The sequence below is a fragment of the Dreissena polymorpha genome, chromosome 6 (genome assembly GCF_020536995.1).
Source record: "Dreissena polymorpha isolate Duluth1 chromosome 6, UMN_Dpol_1.0, whole genome shotgun sequence".
Taxonomy (NCBI): domain Eukaryota; kingdom Metazoa; phylum Mollusca; class Bivalvia; order Myida; family Dreissenidae; genus Dreissena; species Dreissena polymorpha.
The window spans coordinates 89,209,038-89,229,537 of record NC_068360.1 but is presented as its reverse complement, the minus strand read 5'-3'; the positions used below and the strand labels follow the sequence as shown (position 1 = coordinate 89,229,537).

The 20,500-nt window shown below is 31.7% G+C and overlaps 1 protein-coding gene across 1 annotated transcript in view; it reads left to right on the top strand.

The window, feature by feature from the left end:
* Positions 1 to 20,180, top strand: part of LOC127835226 (E3 ubiquitin-protein ligase rnf213-alpha-like) — a 102,724-nt gene extending 82,544 nt beyond the window's left edge. Inside the window, exons 54-72 of the mRNA XM_052361549.1 lie at positions 74 to 121; positions 1,000 to 1,197; positions 6,075 to 6,153; positions 7,569 to 7,603; positions 7,758 to 7,855; positions 8,841 to 8,973; positions 9,089 to 9,254; positions 9,383 to 9,477; positions 9,928 to 9,982; positions 11,478 to 11,674; positions 11,808 to 11,937; positions 12,065 to 12,148; positions 12,267 to 12,456; positions 13,199 to 13,427; positions 14,919 to 14,993; positions 16,039 to 16,230; positions 17,568 to 17,660; positions 18,430 to 18,629; positions 19,057 to 20,180. Of these exons, the coding sequence (XP_052217509.1) occupies positions 74 to 121; positions 1,000 to 1,197; positions 6,075 to 6,153; positions 7,569 to 7,603; positions 7,758 to 7,855; positions 8,841 to 8,973; positions 9,089 to 9,254; positions 9,383 to 9,477; positions 9,928 to 9,982; positions 11,478 to 11,674; positions 11,808 to 11,937; positions 12,065 to 12,148; positions 12,267 to 12,456; positions 13,199 to 13,427; positions 14,919 to 14,993; positions 16,039 to 16,230; positions 17,568 to 17,660; positions 18,430 to 18,629; positions 19,057 to 19,222 (2,463 nt within the window). The 3' untranslated portion in view covers positions 19,223 to 20,180. The remainder of the gene's footprint in view (positions 1 to 73; positions 122 to 999; positions 1,198 to 6,074; positions 6,154 to 7,568; positions 7,604 to 7,757; positions 7,856 to 8,840; positions 8,974 to 9,088; positions 9,255 to 9,382; positions 9,478 to 9,927; positions 9,983 to 11,477; positions 11,675 to 11,807; positions 11,938 to 12,064; positions 12,149 to 12,266; positions 12,457 to 13,198; positions 13,428 to 14,918; positions 14,994 to 16,038; positions 16,231 to 17,567; positions 17,661 to 18,429; positions 18,630 to 19,056) is intronic.
* The last annotated feature ends 320 nt before the right edge of the window (positions 20,181 to 20,500 follow it).

Sequence of the window (20,500 nt, the reverse complement as noted above, 5' to 3'; positions counted from 1 at the left end):
CAGTCAAAGAGACTGATGTTTAATGCCGTATCATAGTGCTTATTTACTTTGTTTGTGCTATTTATGTCCGTAGAACAAAGAAAAACTATACCAGTTTTTGGCCAAAGACTATGCAGATGAGGTAAGCAGTGCAAAATCTCATTTCATGCGATACATATAGGAAGCATAAACATATAGCGAATAGTTTTTACTTTTGGGGCAAAACCTTGAAATATTTAAATTAGTAATGTGTGAAATTGTGCGCCCTTGCGCGAGTGAAAATGTGCTAAGTTTCTCACTTTACTGAGACAATATTTCGGGTTTTCAAACCGCACACAAGATCAGCATATAGTTGTATAGTCTTTACCATGCAAAACTGTCGGAGATGAGCTGCGAAACAGGTTTCTGAAAAGGCGTACACATTGGTATAACTTGTCGTCTGCTATTTTTAATTCAAAATGTCAACGCAAATGATTTGGAAAGACGCCTGGTAAACACAATGACGGATAATTTAACGCTAAGCAGAGAAAAAAATAAACTACTCTTGATTTCACTATAACATCCGATCAAGTTGACCAGCTGCAATGTCTGGTGGGTTAATCAATACCCTCCAGACAGTGTCTGGTAGTAACCTTAGCACCAGGCAAGTGACGAAACCCCGAATAAATGATAATTCAAATGTAAAATATTATATGATATTAAAATTATTAAATTCTATGTTGTGACTTGTAACTGTATTTTAATTATTTGCTGGTATGTTTCTTTACCTTTTATGATTTACTTAATCAACAATAAAATGACACGTATCAAATCTGTATTCGAAATATTTGTTTCAAATTAAAAAGTAGTATTACCAAGTAAGGCTGTTGGGAAAGAGATACGGAATCATGTTTCCGATTATTTAGAAACTTTATCTCTCAGCGTTATGTAAAACAAATATCGCAGACGCATTTCAATTAATTAACTAATTTAAAAACAAAATGTTTTAACGCATATGCATTGGTTTCTGGTTCTTTTCAGACCCTATTTATGCAACTTTTCCACAATGATCTTCAACCTGATTGTCTTCAGATTGTAACTCGGACAAATACTTTTAACTATGGCCTGCAGTGCTTGCTTACACATTTTAAGTTTGTACTTCTGTGGTGTCAAACATGCTATTCAGATGGTTTGGTTCATCCTTTTATTGCTTTGTCGGATGGAGATGAGAGTATAAAGGTATTGCTATGGTCATTTTATATAACGAACGTCTGTATTATGCTTATTTAATTAAATTTTCATTAAATAATATGATACCGTTGTGCATTCAAACCCGAAATATATGTTTAATATGCGCATGCGCATTTAAACAACCTCAAAATAAATAGCTTTTGAAGTGTATATTTAGCGTGTAACAAACTAGACATAAAAAGCTGTGTAAGTGTACATTTAGCTAAACATTTATATTGTTCGATGTAACTATTGAGTATATCCCACATGACAACCGCCTAGAATTCATTTAATCCAAAATTAATCCGATTAAATCAAAATGTCCTAAATTGTTTGTGTAAGAACAATGGGAACCTTTTGCCATGATAAGTTCAGGTCAGGACATTTTTGCGTCGATAATGAGTCGTTTACAACGCGAATTTAGTTATTTTTCTATATAAAATTCAAACCTAAGTCATTATAATATAAACATATATCACCGGATAATCCATAGTAAGAAAACTTGCATCGTAGAAATATTTTGTAAGTCCAAAGCGCAGTTCATTTTCAAAAACATATTTTTTTCGTAAATTTATATAGCGACGTAAGTGTGTATGAAAACTATATGTTTCGATATGACTACATTTCGTCGACGTGCGATATAATTTATCAATTCATTATGAGGCTATCTTTGTTTATTCATTGGAACGATGTGACGTCAACTTAATTGATAAGCATGTGTAAGTATGACTCAAAATATAAGAATACGTATTATGGAATGCTTTACAATATTATCAGACTAATTACCATAATCAAATGTGTGTTATATTATTTTCTAATCATAATACATGGATCAAGAAAAAGTTATTTTTGAAAATTTGCATACATTTTACCGTGCAATAAAAACTGTTATTTCGCATTTGTTTAATGCCACTCCTTGGTAAAATAATATTCCCTAGCAGACATGATCTCGTATTAGTAAAAGCCGCATTTTTGTATTTCCTATTGTCTACTTTTTAACAGTTTAAACTGCATACATAAGCATGATTATAATGCTTCGTAAATGCCTTTATAACAAAGTAAGAACATTAGCTAAATAAACGGTAGCCCTATCGAAAATATGGACACATTCAACCAAGATGATAAGTGTGTCCAAACTTGAAAGTCAGTGGTGAACTAACAAATAATTAAACAATACCAAACAATTATTAACTTTCTACTTTATATAAGAGAGAAATGTTTGCAGCTAAATACTGCAGGGGTGCTATTATTTACATTCAGGATAATGGACTGCCAAATATTGCTCTTTGTTCACATAACGTTAAATAATGGCCTGAAACGTTCTATATTTCGCTTCAGTGTTTTTATAAATAGCTTGGTAAAAAAAGTATTATTTAAGAGAACAAATATGAAAAAATATACTAATTATTGTTTGTATAAATAAGCATTTGAGTCATTTGCAAACAGTTTTCAGAAAATAGTGTGTGTCAAAAAGGGAAACATCAAAGACTAATGCCAACGGATAACTAAATAAAATAGTTAAACTTATTTAAATCAAGTATTGTGCAGTTAATATGTTGCGAAGAACACAATTACTTAAAATTAATCCTGTCACACTAGTTCGGGTTAAATGTAGTCTTACCCCTAAACATTGCATTAAAGGCTGCATTACTTGTAAAGCTCATGTATTGACGAAAGTTATATTTAAATTACATAGTTTCCTTTATAATTTTTATAATATAAAAAATAAATATAAACACCTATCTAATTTACAAATAAAATAAATAACTTTAAAACTGTAATATCCATCCTATGCAAATTGTTAATGCGAATTCCTGCCTTTTGTTCTAGTGTTACAGGTTTGTGATTTTGACACTCTAAAATAAAGTTATTATTATTTCAATGCATGTTTCAAATTCAATAACAATGTTGTCGACCCTCTAAAATATAATAATAATTATTATATTACATATTACAAATACATTATGGTACAAATACACGTGCATTAACAACGTACTAAAAATCGTTCGACAATATCCTTCAATATACGGACAGAAACCTATACATTTCAAACGAAGTCGATATTAACCGAGTCCATTTGTCTGCTACTACCTTAACCGTTTAAAATTTTTTTATTGAAAATCAGACAAGTCAGCTTTGGAGATTCGAATCAATCGTAATATCACATTATCATTTGATTCAAGGCCGTTTTGGGTTTGATTTTGCACCGTTTAAACTGTTTGACATATTTAAAAAGGGGGGTTGGTTGATTGCTCGGTCCGTTGATCATTTCGTTTCCGCACGATAAATATTTGCAACCCTTAGATAATGAGGGCGAAACCTCATGATTTGACGTCCACTGATCAAAGGTCAATGTCACAGAATCTTGTAATATTTATTTATACAGGTAAAATTATCAGTTGCAATATTGTTAAAAAAAACTGAACAATAGAAAGGGGGTGTCGTCAAGGAGACCCAATCAGCGCTTACATTTTTATTAGCTGTGCAGAAATTCTTGCTATTAAAATAAGGGAGACAAAGAAATTAATGGTATAACTATAAATGACTTACAAAATAAAATATCACAGTTTGCGAATGATACATCTTTATTTCTTGACGGATCGAAATAATCTCTGAACTGTACATTATATTTGCTTCATGAATTTTTAATATACTCTGGACTTCACATAAACTATGGCAAAACTAATTTAATTTGGATAGGCTCTATGAAATATAGTACTAGATCGATAAAAACTAGATACAAACTGACATGGGGAGCTACTAACTTCAAAGTTCTTGGGATAGTGTTCGATATCAATTTAGATAAAAATGGTAATGTCAAATTTTAAAAATAAAATCAAAAGTATTAAAAGATCAATAGGTCATTGGAATCGCAGAAACATTACTCCTCTAGGAAAGATAACCATTGTCAAATCATTGTTTATACCTTTACTTACACATTTATTTGTATCATGACCAACACCAAGCATAGACACCATGAAAACTGTAAATCAACACTTTTATGTCTTCATTTGGGCAGGGCCAAGCAAAATTAAAAAAAACAGTAATTATTAAGGATTATAACGAAGGTGGGTTAAATATGGTAGATATATGTTTTTTGAAAATTATATGAAAATAACATGGCTCAAGAGAACAGTGGCATGCGAAGGTAATTGTTATTCACTGGCTAGATCGTTAATATATTTTAAAATAGTATTCAATACTGGTAAAATGTATGCCGAAAATATGCTTGCACTTAAAACATACATTTTGGCGTGATGTTTTGAAAAACTATATATTGTATATTGAAAAGCTTCCAATATTGAATTTTGATGATATTCTGGATATGCCTCTCTTTTATAATCGTAATTGTATAGCTATATCTATATTAAATGTCTATATGAAAGATGTATTCGGTTTGTGAGAGACTTAATGGTAGAAAGAAACTGCTTTATTTCCAAAGAATCTTTGGATACACAAGTTGGAACAAACGTAAACTTCCTATTGTACCAAGGATTAATAAACATAATAAAAAAAATACATTGACAATTTTGAAGACCTGCCACTTTTGGACGAAAACACTCAAGGACCTATATTACCAACTTACATAAAAACAATAGTTACCAACCCTAAAGAAGAGAAACATATATATAAAATATTAATTAAAAACAATGACATTCCAGCTTGTAATACTAAATGGAATTCAGAATTTTTAAATATTGAATGGAAAAAAGTACATGCACTTGTATTCAATCTTATATCAGATGGCTCCAATTCAGAATAGTCCACAGAATATTGAGCACAAAATCCCTAATGTTTTAAAAGAAAATTGTTGCAAATAATTTATGTACATTCTGTAATTTGGAATTTGAAAATATAATGCACTTGTTCTGGTACTGTCCATATACCCAAGACATTATTAAATGTGTTGTTGATTATTGTTCGTAGAAGAAGACCAAGCATACATATTGACAATAAATGTCAGGACTTAGTACTTGGAATTATTAATCCAAAAATGAATGATTTAAATATAGTATGCCTAGAGCTAAAACGGTTTATCTTTTATTGTCAAAGATAAAACAGGATTCCTTCAAAATACGGACTTTTGAACAGTATGAAAAATACTTTTGAAATTTACAAAAATACAATTAAATCAGAAGAAGAATTAAAAATATGGTCTCTGGTTAAACTATTTACTGACATGTCATATGATGACATAACTAATCATAACACATAAAATAAATAATGCTTATAACATACTTATTTGTTGTCGATGTCAACTCTGCATTATCAGTTTTTTCGTATACAATGCAATTCAGTACGTACTATTTAATTTTCATATGTGCAAAATTTTATGTTAAATGATATACATACTTATATTCAACATTAATTTAGTTTGTATTGTAAACTTGTGTTGTTTTTATTTGCTGTTGTAAGATACTTGAACAATACCACAATTATAATATTATATGAATGTATGCTGATTTTACTACAAGTATATATATTATATATATGTACCCATAAAAAATGAAATACTTTGTTTTATGAAATTCATAATACTTTGTATGAATGTATACACTATTCTACGTATGTATGTATGTAATATTATACGAAATGACTAAAATTTTGCACACAACAAACAAACAATGAACAATCAGTAGTCAGTTTTTTGGCATTAAAAACCGTTTTTCAAACGAAGTCCCTAGCAGATTGAGTTTCAAGTATTGTTTTACAACAAAATCGCGATACGTTGCTCGTTATGCCAGTGTGTAGCGTTATTACCTGGAATAAAAGTTCTATTTATAAACATTTTTAATTACAAAAAGTTGATCGATGGACGAATATTAATGCATGCCATTTATAAACGATCTTAAAAATGTATTTTTTTGACGTATTATTGTTTTCAGGAGATGTTCTTGCCTACAATGGAAGATCGTGAAAATAATGATATATTGAATGCGGCAACATCAGAGGAACGAGTTTACCGTAAGCCGGTCAACGGGCGTGTAGTATCACATTTAAAAAAAGCACAAGATGTTATGTCTTTGCTTTCAATATAACAGTGTTGATTGGCATTTAAACAAATAATGCAGACATAAGTATTAAATGATCGTCAAGTATCGAACGATTTGTATCATGTAGAGGGCAAAATGCGCCACTTTTTGTAATACCAAATACAAAAACGTGAGAAACGCACATTTGGAGTACTTAAAAATATGATTACCCGATAATTGTTTGTACACTGTTACAACTCTAATTTAAAATGACCCTTTTCGATCGATTGAAAAGAAACCAAAGTCACAATGTGTAATGAATAACCAAATGTCAACTACCGAAGCACATTCTAAAACACGTATTACATGTATTTATAGCTGTTAAATATCGTACTGTATGTTTAAGCCTTTGCATTAACCTTCTTTTAAAACGCTAATATGTTGATGACCCTAACCTTTTGTTTATAGTTTTCTCACAATAGCATATTGTTTACCAAATCATTGCTTATTGGACAAAAAATCAAAATATGAAAAAATGAGAATAGGATTATATATTTGTTTAGACAAAAATTGCAATATTGCTATAATATTAATTATCTTGTTATATTTCGTGCTTAAGTGACACATCAGTATTACTTTAAACGCCAATTTAATTTATAACGAAAACATCTAGTCGCCACTTTTTCCGATAGTCCAAATTATTAATTCTGATGGAATTTAACGTACCCGATGATCGTTTACGTCCTATTAGGTGTCCGTCCGCCCGTCCTTCATTACGTCCGTCCTTCTGATCAGACCTCAGACAGAGTTTATTTAAACTTGGTGAAACGTCATATGCAGCATTCAATTCGATGGACATGTACACATTGTTTTGTTTTTACGATTCAATGATTTTTCAGAGAGTTATTTCAATTTGAATACTTTCTGTGATTTTCTAATGGATTGTTGACATATGTTCCGAATTGGATGAAACGTTATAATATATATGCATTTTCAATCAAGATTTAAGATGCGCATATTGCGAAGTCGTTCCACTCGGTATATATCTACTGGCAGTTATTTCCATTTTAATAATATATCTTTTCGCGTTTGATCTCGGACACTTATAATCAGATTGTTTTTATGAAATTGTATATGCCTCATTCCTATCAGTGTGACATATATATTCAAATTTTTTCGCTCAAACAATTGATTTCATGGAAATATTATCATTTGGTTAAAAATTCGAAAAGTTCTTTTGACTGTTACATTTCTGTGTCATATCACCCGAATGCCTCGAACGCAGGCTTTTTTCTCGTTACGACTTAGAAATGAACAATCTGTTTTTTATTGAAAAATCAATATAAGTACAATTTAATAAAAATTAAGTTAAAGCCACAAAATAACCGCTATATACATGTGTTTCAGTATGCCCCAACGGCCATCCCTACTTAATCGGAGAGGTAAGTAATATACAATATTCAGTTAAAGTGACTCAAGTTAGAATACGATTTTTTCAAATCTACTAGTATGTATATCTTCAATGTGTCTTGTTTTAAACTATTGATATTACAAGCATGCGTATTTTATAAGTATATCCAAATTTCATTTTTACAGTGCGGTCGTCCTTGGACAGTGAGCACATGCGCAGATTGTGGTGAAACAATAGGCGGATATTATCATGAGAGTAGTGGAGATAATACACTTGATACAAGGTTGGGTTGTGTTATTTTGTTTTCAACTAATTAACTGCGTCAGCATTTATATGGCATGGGCAGACAAAACATTCAAATGATCCGCTTTTAAAAATACTGTGTATGAATATGTAATTATAATGTACAAACTATTTATAATAATCCACCACGAGATATTTAAATTCCGTTTGTCTTTTATCAGTCAGTCTTTAGCGTGTTTGTTTGTCTATCTCCTTTACACTTTGAAGGATGTTTTATAACACGTCAAATGTAAAAGGCAGGAATCGCGAAAGTGACTCTCACAACAGCTCACGGTTAGGATTATCCTAAAGATACAATATCGATCATTACTGTGCTTTTGAACGCAATTCAATATACCTTGCCTCACATGTTTAGATTTCTGAGGTGTAATTTAGAACGCATGAGGCAGTCAAGTCATGTCAAGATTCATATAACATTTGGTGGTTAAAATGATCACGGACAAGGCTGGTGGCAGTGTTGTTTTATAGACTGCATTGTTTATTCGCACGATGATATTGTCTGTTTATCCGTCATTCCATCCTTCTGCATATACTATACTATTATATGTTGCACGACCTCAAATGTCAGATTACTGTTACAAAAATATAACAAATCGCGATAGTATAATGACTAAAAAATATTAAAATGAAATCCGGTATAACAATATAAGCTACATTTGTGTTTGATTGTCAATTTCTTCCTCCTTGTGTCGTCCGTCTGTCTGCCAGTCAAACAAAACTGAAATCTCTCGAAGGGAACATGAAATATTATAACGAAACATATTATAATAACTATTTTATCAGATACGACTGATTAAAATAGCAGTTAATGATACAATTACTCTAAATGCTACCATTTCTCGAAAATACTTTAGATATAATCGTATTCTGTATTCACGGGAAGATATGAAGTTTATTAGTAACTATTTTTCTCCAGAGGTCAAAAGTCTATTGAACTATTCTAAAATATCTATTGCATGTTGCAGCGAATTAGGTCACACCCTCGGAAAAGCGCAGCAGCAAAAAGCAAGTCATTCCACGAGAAATTTAAATGCTACTGATTGCAGTGTTATCAGACTGTTAGTGCACATGGCGATGTATTTGGGTCCAGTAGAAATGGTAAGAATATAATGGTTAATCGTATGTATGCATTTATGTAATGAAAATGACAAACGGTTGATATATTTAAAGGCTGTATTATGTTGAAAATATACATTTAGTTTTTCATTTACAGGTTCAACATAGTATACGACCCGGTCTTCAAGATAATGATGTTTCAACTTTCCTTTTAGAACACATTACTAAAAATATCCACGATTTAGAACAACTGCTTGCTTGCAGAACTGATGATGTGTTTTTACTTATGCATTATATTGTCGATCAAATACTGAGAAAAAAAGGTTTGTAAAACGTGCAATTGTTGCATGCATATTTTATATTTGATTCGTCAATATAATAACAATAAACGTATAAATATATTTTTTTGGATAACGAAGTCCTTTTTCAAGTAAAACTGCATGTTTAACAGACTTCACTTCGACTGGTTTCGAGCTGGAAACAAAGATACAGCGTAACGATTGGGAGAAAGACTTTTCAGCTCATGTTCTACATGATGTTTTATCGGTAATTTCAAAAGTGTCTTTTACTATGTCGTATTAAGCTAAAATACAACATGATATAATATTAAACAATATTAAATTATATCAAAGCAGTAATAAAATATGATTCTTAAGACGCTGCATTTTAATGGGAATGTATACGATATGTGGCGCTTGTCGTGTTAATTATGACGTCATAAGCTCTTGCTCTTAATATTTGTAAAAATAATATTGCTATTTTTGTTGCTGTATATATTTATATAACATCACGGTATCAAATTGTTTATGTTTAATCTTATTGAATTTTACCAAAATGATGACTTTATTGTTGATTCTAAGTAATATAACTTACCAACAAACATTGACTGATATAACAATATATATATATACATATAAAGGGCAGCGTTATAGCAGCCAGAAATCAATGAAGTGGTATGATTAAATTTAATATATTATACAATTATAATATTTTCAGAATTTGGATATTTTAACCAATCTGAATCAAACTTTGGTCCAGGACCTCAGTCAAGGTATACTATTTAATATAGCATACGATTCTCTGTTCAGTCTTTAGAATGGGTATATTAACGAACCAGAGTAGACTTGTATCGTCAAACCACATGTCAATGTCAACCAGTTAATACAACGTATCTCTAAATCGACTCACCATGTTATTATAAATATCGGGAGAGAAATTAGTCTTTAAAAAGGATTGTTGAAAGAAAAGTGGGTTTACAAAAAATATTACTGGCAACTAAACACTAACTTCAAAGCAGTGTACGCAAATAAAGAAATACAAGGGATTATATAATTGAATTTGTGAGGCACGATAAAATGAAGTACTTGTTAATAAAAGTATCCAGATCACCGCGATGCATCTCAGTAAGAATTTGTATCGCAAGGTGTACAAAGCCGTCTAAGAGGCCAACCGATATCCTCCAACCTTGAAGTCGTGAGCTTGACTCTCAGTAAAGATTATTTACTTTTGCCTTTAAAATAGTTTCTCAATAACATAAACTTTATGAAAATCCTTAACTTTTTATAGAATATGTGAAGTAGATACGGAAAATGTCATAACTATTGACCTTAGAGTGTGTTATTGACCTTAATCAGAACGACTGATATTTCTTCTGTATGTAGATTGAACTTTTTACCTTGAATTATAATCTTGATATCAAACTGGTATGACCGATTTATTGCTTCTGCACATCGTCCCAATCATTGAAACATTTTAGGAATGTTACATAGAAATCCGTCATAGGAGATATGGATCGGACACAAACATGAAGGTTTAAAATATTTACTTTTAATTATGAACTTGACCTGGACCGGATAAAATATACTCATGCCTTCTTCCTTCCCTTCGTCTCAATAGCCTTGTCATTTTGTATATTACAAGTAAACATGTAAATCCGTCATGTGTTACATATGAATATATTGGGCATACACGTAAATGAACTTTTGACCTACAATTCTGACATTTATCTTAACTTCTGCAAATTGTCTAAGTGACTTTTACAGTTTTGGGAAAGATCCATGAAAATTGTTAAGTACATATATGGAAAAAAAAGGGAAGACAAGAACGCGGAAGCTCAAACATTTGATTAAAAGTACGAACATGTTTATAGACGTATGTTTATTCTCCTCACGCATTGCGTCAGGGGAATACAATGCCCGACCATATAGCTTTAATGTATATTCCAATCTTAATACCGGTACTCCAAAAAATCAAAGGAACAAATCTTTATAATTAAAACACAACGATATAATACATTGATATCAAATAAGGTGTATACATTTTTGACAAAGTTATGTTTGCTTTGTTCGTGAAATAAATTCCATTTTTTTAATAATTTACAACTCCAAAAGATGTAAAAATGTGTTGTTGTTTGTTTGTTTGTTTAGGCGATTTATCAGGCTAGTAGAACATGTCTCGTCATTTTGTTGTGTATTTCGTCTCTATTATACACACATGGGAATATTTCTAATTGCAAATGATATTGTGTCTGGTCTTATAATTAAAAGGTGATCCACTGATAAGTCGAATATACGAAAGAGAAGGATCCGAAAATATAGAGAAACCTGATAATGTACTCGAGGATTCCAGGATGTGGATGTATCGGAAACCGATTACAATCGAAGATATGCGTCAGAAGCTTGATTCGGTTTGTAAAAACAAAAACGTGAAACTATACCCGGTTCTTCAGCTCTTCATGAAAGAGGTATATGAACATGAAATAAACGTCTCTTAATATATTTAATTGAAATATGACCTTATTGAAACAGTTTATTCATATTCTACTTTAACACAATATTTCTATGTAAAAAACTTTGCACGAACTCTTTATATTTCAGGATGAACATTTACAAGCTCTTCGTTATGTTCCCAACATTGTAAATCTTGTTCGCGCACTTTTAAATCGATATTTGAAAAAAATTGACAAAGCGGAAGCTTTAAAGATGAATGTAGGGACAATAAAAAAAGGTGTGTATATTTTCATGAATCTATTGTCATAGCACAATTCTGCATTAAACCACTATTTGCCTTTATATAAGTGAATGCAAAATATAACTTTAAATTTCTTTATTATAGCATATTTTTACATTCACAGACTTTTCTACACAACCGATGCATAGCTGGCTTGATGATTTTGCAAAAGCATGGGAAATGACAAGAACTTGTCTACGTGTGCATGGTAATTCTTATTTGGCAATACTTAATCACGTTGAGACTGGATTTAATCATATTCAAACACTTTTCTATGGATCGAAAAACCACATAAATTTTGTTCAATATGGGTTTTATCATTTTAGGTTGTCGAACGGAATTTGGTATCACCAATTGTCAACAAGAACTATGCGATCGAAGCATAGATGACAAAACACAATTGGCTACGTTTCTTCCATCAACGGATGGCCCGGGACTGTGCTGTTTTGCGATGCTTGACTTTCTTTTCCGAAAGCAGAACGCACTTCTTGATGATTACATTCGCATGGCAGCAATGTACGTTCATAATTTTCACAAACAAGGGATTATTATGTGAATAATCATTGCATCAATGACCTGCCCAGAATTGTGCGATGTATAAACAAGGCTCATTTTCTCTTGATAGTTATTTTTGACGAACTCAAATGTTTCCTTCTTAATTTAACATCATATTGGCGGCACCGTGTTTATTCGTGCATGCGCATGTCTTCTCCACATTCATAATGTATTAATACCAGCAACCTGTAGAGAGAGTATGTCTATGTAAAATCTGTGTCCGTAGTAGAAAAGTCTTTATAAATTACTTGTGACATTAACGCAAAGTCAAGGTCGATGTTCAATATATGATGATACAGCAATTGCAGATTGTAAATGTATTATCAAATCGGAAAACTTAAAATAACATGTATCACATGTTTTCTACCTGAGAGAATGTGTTCGCGCAATACATGTTTCCTGAATTGTCATTATTTTTTTTATTATAGCAGCATTTTTGATTTAGAGGCCTTTTCTTTTTGTGTGATTTTACATCGAAACTTTCAAAGACTGATTCTACAATCGTTATATCATTTTATTGCATGGCTTTATTTATAAGCAAGTTTGCAAAATTTACGAGAATTTGTGGTTCCTTAACGTAATGTTTTGAACAATTTCTTAAAATGTTGCTTCCGATTGTATGACGCTGGTTTTACGTATGTGAAGATCTAAATGGACGGTTATTAGGTCTAAAGTTATATGCAAAACTTAAATGCTTGTACAGAACAGATATCAAACACCCCACGGTAGCACCGATGGACGTGACATCAACACATCTAATCAGCTATGATCATGCTAATGATATCATGCCACTGGTTCTGGCCAATTGCCGTTACTCCTTCGAAGTGGGAGACCAAACCAAAATAGAATACGACTTTGATAGAATGGAGCGACAGCTCATGGATAGACTTCTCAACTCCAAATCCAAGATCGAAATCCATAAATACTTGCAGGTATTTTAGAAAAAAAAAACATTTGACATAATTTAATGCCTTTGTATTTAGATTAGCGAAATCATAGCTTCAATCATAGTTTATCTGAGAAACTTAATCAACTTGAGGCCTTTTTTTGTCTCACTGTTTAAAATACTTGTTAGTTTTATTTCGTTCATTACATTTCGTATCATGAATTTCTTACTTCGATTCAAATGTTAATATAAAACACAAGACCCCAAACATCCTCAAAAGTATATAATATCGCTTAACAAACATTAACAAAACTGCAACGTTTAAAAGCACAAACCATTTCTGTATTAGTATTTATTAACTACATTCAATGTGTTATTATTCTTTTCTACACACAAACTGTCTTATTGCTATCATAGCATAGTGTTATTTACACAAACACGATGTTTTGCGGACTGTATTCCGATTGTAATTGTTAATTTGGGGTCAGGGTAATATCTCATTTTGGATTGCTCGAGTATTGCCGCCAAAATTTATTATTTTAAAATGTATTATAACGATGACAGAGACATATATATATATATATATATATATATATATATATATATATATATATATATATATATATATTAAATGACATGTGATCAAATTAGTTACATATGTATGCATTATTCAGAAAACGTATTAACAGTTGATCGACCTTTAAACGTGAGTAGGAACGCTTCTGAAACTGGTTGATATATTGATGTTATTAATTTGATTTCAGTAGCATAAACGCCATTTAAAAGACATTAAACCGTAAACATTGTAAACGAGAGTGATTGTTTTAATATATATATATTAGTTCTATCCCATCGGCATAAGCAACTTTATAATGAGCATTTACATATGTAACTATACGATATGTAAATATCTTAATGTAAATTTTTGCCCAAATTTAAGAGTGATTGTTTAATATATATATATTAGTTCTATCCAATCGGCATAAGCAACTTTATAATGAGCATTTACATATGTTTCGGCTTCGGAGCGCTTGTCAGTGTACATTCGTGTATATCAAATGAGTATGTACAGGTAGCGAAAGCGTCATGTATGGTCTCGTTGAAACATGATTGACAAAGACACCTAGAATACTTTACTAAATTCAATTTCTTCGATGAAAATTTGACTGTGTGGTTTCCATGATAATATAATAAAGTTTTAAACTGTCAAATTACACACACTAGTTATTGAAAGCTATACCTGAAGCTTTTGTCCGTGTACTACGAACTTTATCAGCAGAACGAATGTCTACTGTTGGGAAACGTTAACACCGCTAATTGTCGGGGTGAGCGATGTTAACGCATGGTCCCAGGTGTGCGAGAGTTGGTAGCGGCCCCCGTCCTTGTTTAGAGCCGGTCTTATTGCACGGATATAAATAGCCTCCTTGACCCGTCTCTCTCTCCCCAACTCTCGCACAACTGGGACCATACGTAAACATCGCTCACCCCGACAATTAGCTCTCGTGCATACATAATTGTATATTGTACTTCATTTTAGATTGAGCGTATGGTCTACAGAACAGAGATGTCTAATAGTGCGGTTATGATGAAGCTTGATCACAAGATTCCACAAGTATGCCATCGCAATATGCACTGCCAAATTCATTGCAAAAGGCCGCCGATATGGGCCTTCAGCGACAAACTGTTTGTTTGTTTCCCTTTAATTAGAGTCTTTGCATTTGTAAGGCGGTTCCATGTAATAAAGCTTTACAATACTTGCATGATAAGAATTGTAATTCGTTTCTTTTTGTACACTGCAATATTTGGCTAACGATGTGGATGTGCAGTATTTTTTTTTTTATTTTCACAAAGGGCGACATATAGTCTTGTAATCAATATTTTTTAAATTAAAACAATGCAGTCAAGGAGAAAAGTGTCCAAGTGTAAACAAAACGCTGTGCAAATAAAAGCTAACCATTACCGCTTTTTTTATTATTTTTAATGAAATTATTAAATATAATGTTCAATTGAAATGTGTCAGTGAATGGGCCCACAATTTCTATGCAATGGTTTTCGATATAAATTTCGTTTTTTTAGTTTATCACGATTATTGTATTTCCATACTTCATTGTTTGCAAATTATTTCAGTTAGTGCAATTCATAATTCTAACCAAATTAAAAAAGCATAATTTCTTGAACAAAAACACAGCTCTCTATTTAATGTACTGATACATCCATTGATCATGCATTCGACTACTTCGAACCTCTTTTCAGTAAGTGTACTAGACACAATTATATAGTTATGCTATATTATATTGTGATAGTTATAGTTATATAGTTATATGGACAAACCAAAATGAAACATGTAAATAAGGACAATATGCTGTTTATAAGCATTAGCAAGCATATAAAAATTGTTTCAAACAATACGCATGCATTTATTTAATATTTTACCTGTAAACGGCACACACTATGTATGACATAGATGAAAAGAATATGATTCTGATAAATCCCAACTTAGAGTATAAGTCAGGAACTACCCGAAATGGATTGTTTCTTACTTCTGAAACATAAGGGGGGCTATTAAATATAAAACGCAGTAAATAGGGTTTCCAGGTGTCAAGAAAACAATTCTTACAATAGAAATAACTTATTGTAGAGTTATATCTCCGTTTCAGGAACCACTGAATTTTAATGTTCGTAATAAAATATTGGAGGAATTTTCGGACGTGACCGATGTTTGTACATCGATTGGCAATTTAGATATTGCAATAAGCTACCTTAAAACGATTGGAGGTGAACCGATTACGTCTCTGACGGGATTTATGACAACAACCATTAAAATGGATAACCCAATACATGGACAGAAGGTATAAGTAATCTTTGAGATTGTATGGCAACACAATTTGAACTTGTCTCGTGTTCTATACAGAGCTATAATTACAAAACTTAACAGGTCTATATAACATTTACACAAACTTCACAAATATCAGTTGTATATTATTTATATTGTATTGCTTGTTGTTTTAAATATCGGCATTTATGTTATATTTTTAAAACGTTCATAGTTTATCATCTCTGTTGACCTTTAAGTGTGCAGCACGGTGGCAACAGGCAAAACATCGCATCGTTTTATTACATATATAATTCATGCCAATGTTTTATGTACTCCCACCATGTACAATACAGTGACGGGCCAAATAAGAACCTCTTCTTTCGCTATAACCATATATAAATATGCGCAATACGTCAAGTTTCACTGTTACCTATAATTTACAGCAAGCGATACGTTATCGCCCGGACACTTATATGTAGTTAAAGATATATTTCAACTATATACATAGAATATATACCAACTTCTAAAATCTCAGCTCGGTCCAGGTTCTTTAAGCCAACGACATGGTTGAAGAACATGATGCGTTGCCATAATATGTTGATAAAGTGTTCGAATTTATTTCGCAATCGGATCATGCACAGTCAGTTATGGGCCGATAGAAACAAGAACTACCATTATAGAAATATGCACACAATCGAAGTTTCCACTGTGGCTTTGACGTTTAAGCAAGAGACATGAGATTTATATACGATGCATTCTCTTGATATGGTAATCGGTTATGAATATTAACATCGAAATCCCGTAATACACGACACAGTATGGGCCGGACGCAAATTTGTTGAAACTTCATGTTTATATTGAGACCTTGACCTTAAAGAAAGCGATATGATAGTGTACGCAACTCGTCGGTCTATTTTGATGATCATTTGTGACAATTTATATTGAAATCCTATTATGCACGAAACGCTTTAAGCCAGATACGAATGTGGACTTGTGAACACTATATCCATGTGAATAATATGTTTAAACTGTTTGTGTTTGATGTGACTTGACCTTTACGCGAATGATATGGTAGTTGCCGCATAATCTTAACATGATATACATTTTGTGATAATTTATTTTATAATTAAGTCCCGGAATGCACGATACAGTTATAAGTTGGACACAATCATATAAATTCGCTATATCAATTTAGGGAATATGCACACAATCTAAGTGTCCACTTTGACCTTAACGTGAGCGGCATATTTTTGCATGCGTCTTAATATGATGTGACAATACATTAGAGTACTTTGATCATCTTCTTCATTAACATAACCAATCTTGCAATAACATACACGAAATTTAAGCTTTTAACGTTTATTAACTTAGATACATCAGTTTTGTCAGCTGAAACACACCAAGGCATTGTGGTTGCTGCTCAATTTCCAACGATCCAAACTACTGGTTGATTATCTTCAAGGTGTAAGTTGAACAGAAGGATAAGACTAATTATACCGAATACATCGTATAGTTTGCTTTATCATGTATTATTGACAGGTACAGTATTTAATTTAAACGAATTATTCAGGGTTTGATAATCTCTTAAATGTTATCACTAATTATGAACAGTTACCAACACTGTAAATGAATAACGACAGAAATGTAACTGATACAGATATAAGTAGTTTATGTACACTCGTCGGCAGTTGAATTATATATCAATTATTGAAAGCCGTAGAATGTGAAGCCGAGGTCTGAAATATTATGTATCATGTTGAGTGAGAAGGTGTTTTTAATTGCTTAGAAATTTTTTAAGTGACACACAGTAAAAAGGAACTGACCATTAATATAACATGCACAATTGCTTTGGTGAATACATAATGCCTCTGTGTTGCTCTTGCTTAAATACCTTTTATTAACCACTTTATATTGTTTAAGGTTTTAAAAAACATTTTACTGTCTTAGGCACACGACGAAGAATAATTGTGTTCCTATCATTGACAATTATATTTGTATCTTGCAAATAAAGGGTAAGGGATATTTAAAAAGCGACTTATGATGAAAGCATATTATCTGCAAAAAAAAAATTAATGCACCGGTTAGTTGCTGCACTTGAGTAGTTTCTGCACATTAATAGTTAATTATGTTTCACAATAATTGACATGCACGATATAAATAGCTTCGTTTTCTGATTTTCATCAATAGTCCTCAATGTAGTGTCAATTTGAAGCAATGGTTTACTTGCATACAGGATGCGTTCAATACACTGAGAACTCAACATTTCGAGAAAATACCAGCGGATTCACGGGTTGCCTTCACGAAATACCTTGAATCATTTAGCTGTGAAAGTCTTTTCAATATCATGGAGGTTCTTCACGAATTTCTGCTTCTGAAGGTCGCTGTAAAAGAAAAAGCGGATAGCAAAGATTATGTGCAAACCGACAACTTTGGGTAAGGTCGTATCAGTATTGTACTCAATCGAATAAAAACAGTTTCACATTAACGATATATCGAAACATTATTCTCTACTAGCCGTGGGTTATATAGTCCTCACGTTTTCCGTTCGTTTGAACAACTGGCAGCAATGCCAACTGTATAACGTTTGTATTGTTCCATGTTTTGATTCATGTACTACAAACATATATGACTTGACCATTTATATAAACACTAAATTATAAAACTATGCAGAATAAATAAATAAAATCAGTTTAAGTCCTCTTAAAATAAAGTCATGCTGCTTCAGTCATATGCATTTGGTCATTTGCTGTCAATGGACAGCCTCTCACAAACTTACACACAAAATGACTCATGTTTAAGAAAACCTTAACATGTTTCTGCTACATACGTGAATGGCATGTATTGTTTGGCTTTTTTTCAGGCTTTTCGATGGCTTGGTGGCATATATCGAGGAATTGGAAACGACGGATCTAGAGTCAGTGCTATTAGAAGGCGCACCTTCTGATATACTATACAAGCACAGTGCGGCGGCCTGGGAAGAAATATATAATACCTTCAAACGGAAGAAGGGGGCAATCAGGCACTAAACCATGTATCACTTAGACATACATGTCGAGACATAACTTTGTGTAAATATTGATAATGCATAGAGATTTTTTAGATAATATTGGATTCTGTGATTCTCTGTAAGCAAGTATTTATCATTATTGTGCTGTCCAAGATATTGACAGTGCATAACATTTATAAAGGCATTACGTTATTCGTTTTTATCGTTTAAATCAGGTGACACTAGTATGTTCTAATTATCTGTAAACACAAACAATGATGAGCGTATATTTTATTCTGATTATTCTCACAATTCAGTTCACAAGAGTGCATGGTATAATAATCTATATCGACGTGCAAATGTATTTTGCACAGCCTTGTTTGAAATTGTGTTACGTCTGGACAAACGTGACCAGGTATTAGGCGACATTTATGTTAATAAAAATAATAACCTATATTGTGTTTCTGTATAAATTGATTATTGGTTTGGAATTTTCTCATATTCTGTTTGTAAAAGTGAATATAACATGTGCAACTATATTTTATGACGCAAATGATTGTATTGTGATTTTGTGGTTTCATTTGTGAAAATAAGACGAAAACATTTACGCTGCACATATATTGTTTTGTTTCAAGTGTGTAGAAAAACACATATATTTCAGTTGCATTTTTGTTTTATGAATTGCTTGTATATACGTTTGTTCTTGAATCCATCAATGAAAATTTAAAAGTAGAAGTAAAAAAATCATGTTCATTTTATTTTTATTTGTGCCGAAAACTTTCATTATTTGCCTATTTTAATTAGGAAGATTGATTTTGTTTTAAAAACACGGAACCCGAGTTTTATTTTTAATATTGTGATTAATATGTTGATAAATAAGACCCGAGAAATGTATAAAATATTACTTTTTAAATAATGGTTAATTGTGACACGTTTTAATCATTATTGTGATTTGATAAGAGAGCATTTTATTTTGTGTATAGTATGTATTATAACGATGACAGAGACATATATATATATATATATATATATATATATATATATATATATATATATATATATATATATATATATATTAAATGACATGTGGTCAAATTAGTTACATATGTATGCATTATTCAGAAAACGTATTAACAGATGATCGACCTTTAAACGTGAGTAGGAACGCTTCTGAAACTGGTTGATATATTGATGTTATTAATTTGATTTCAATAGCATAAACGCCATTTAAAAGACATTAAACCGTAAACATTGTATACGAGAGTTACTCTGGAGAACATTACAGTATTAAAAGCGGTTTAACTCACGGTCAGGTGAT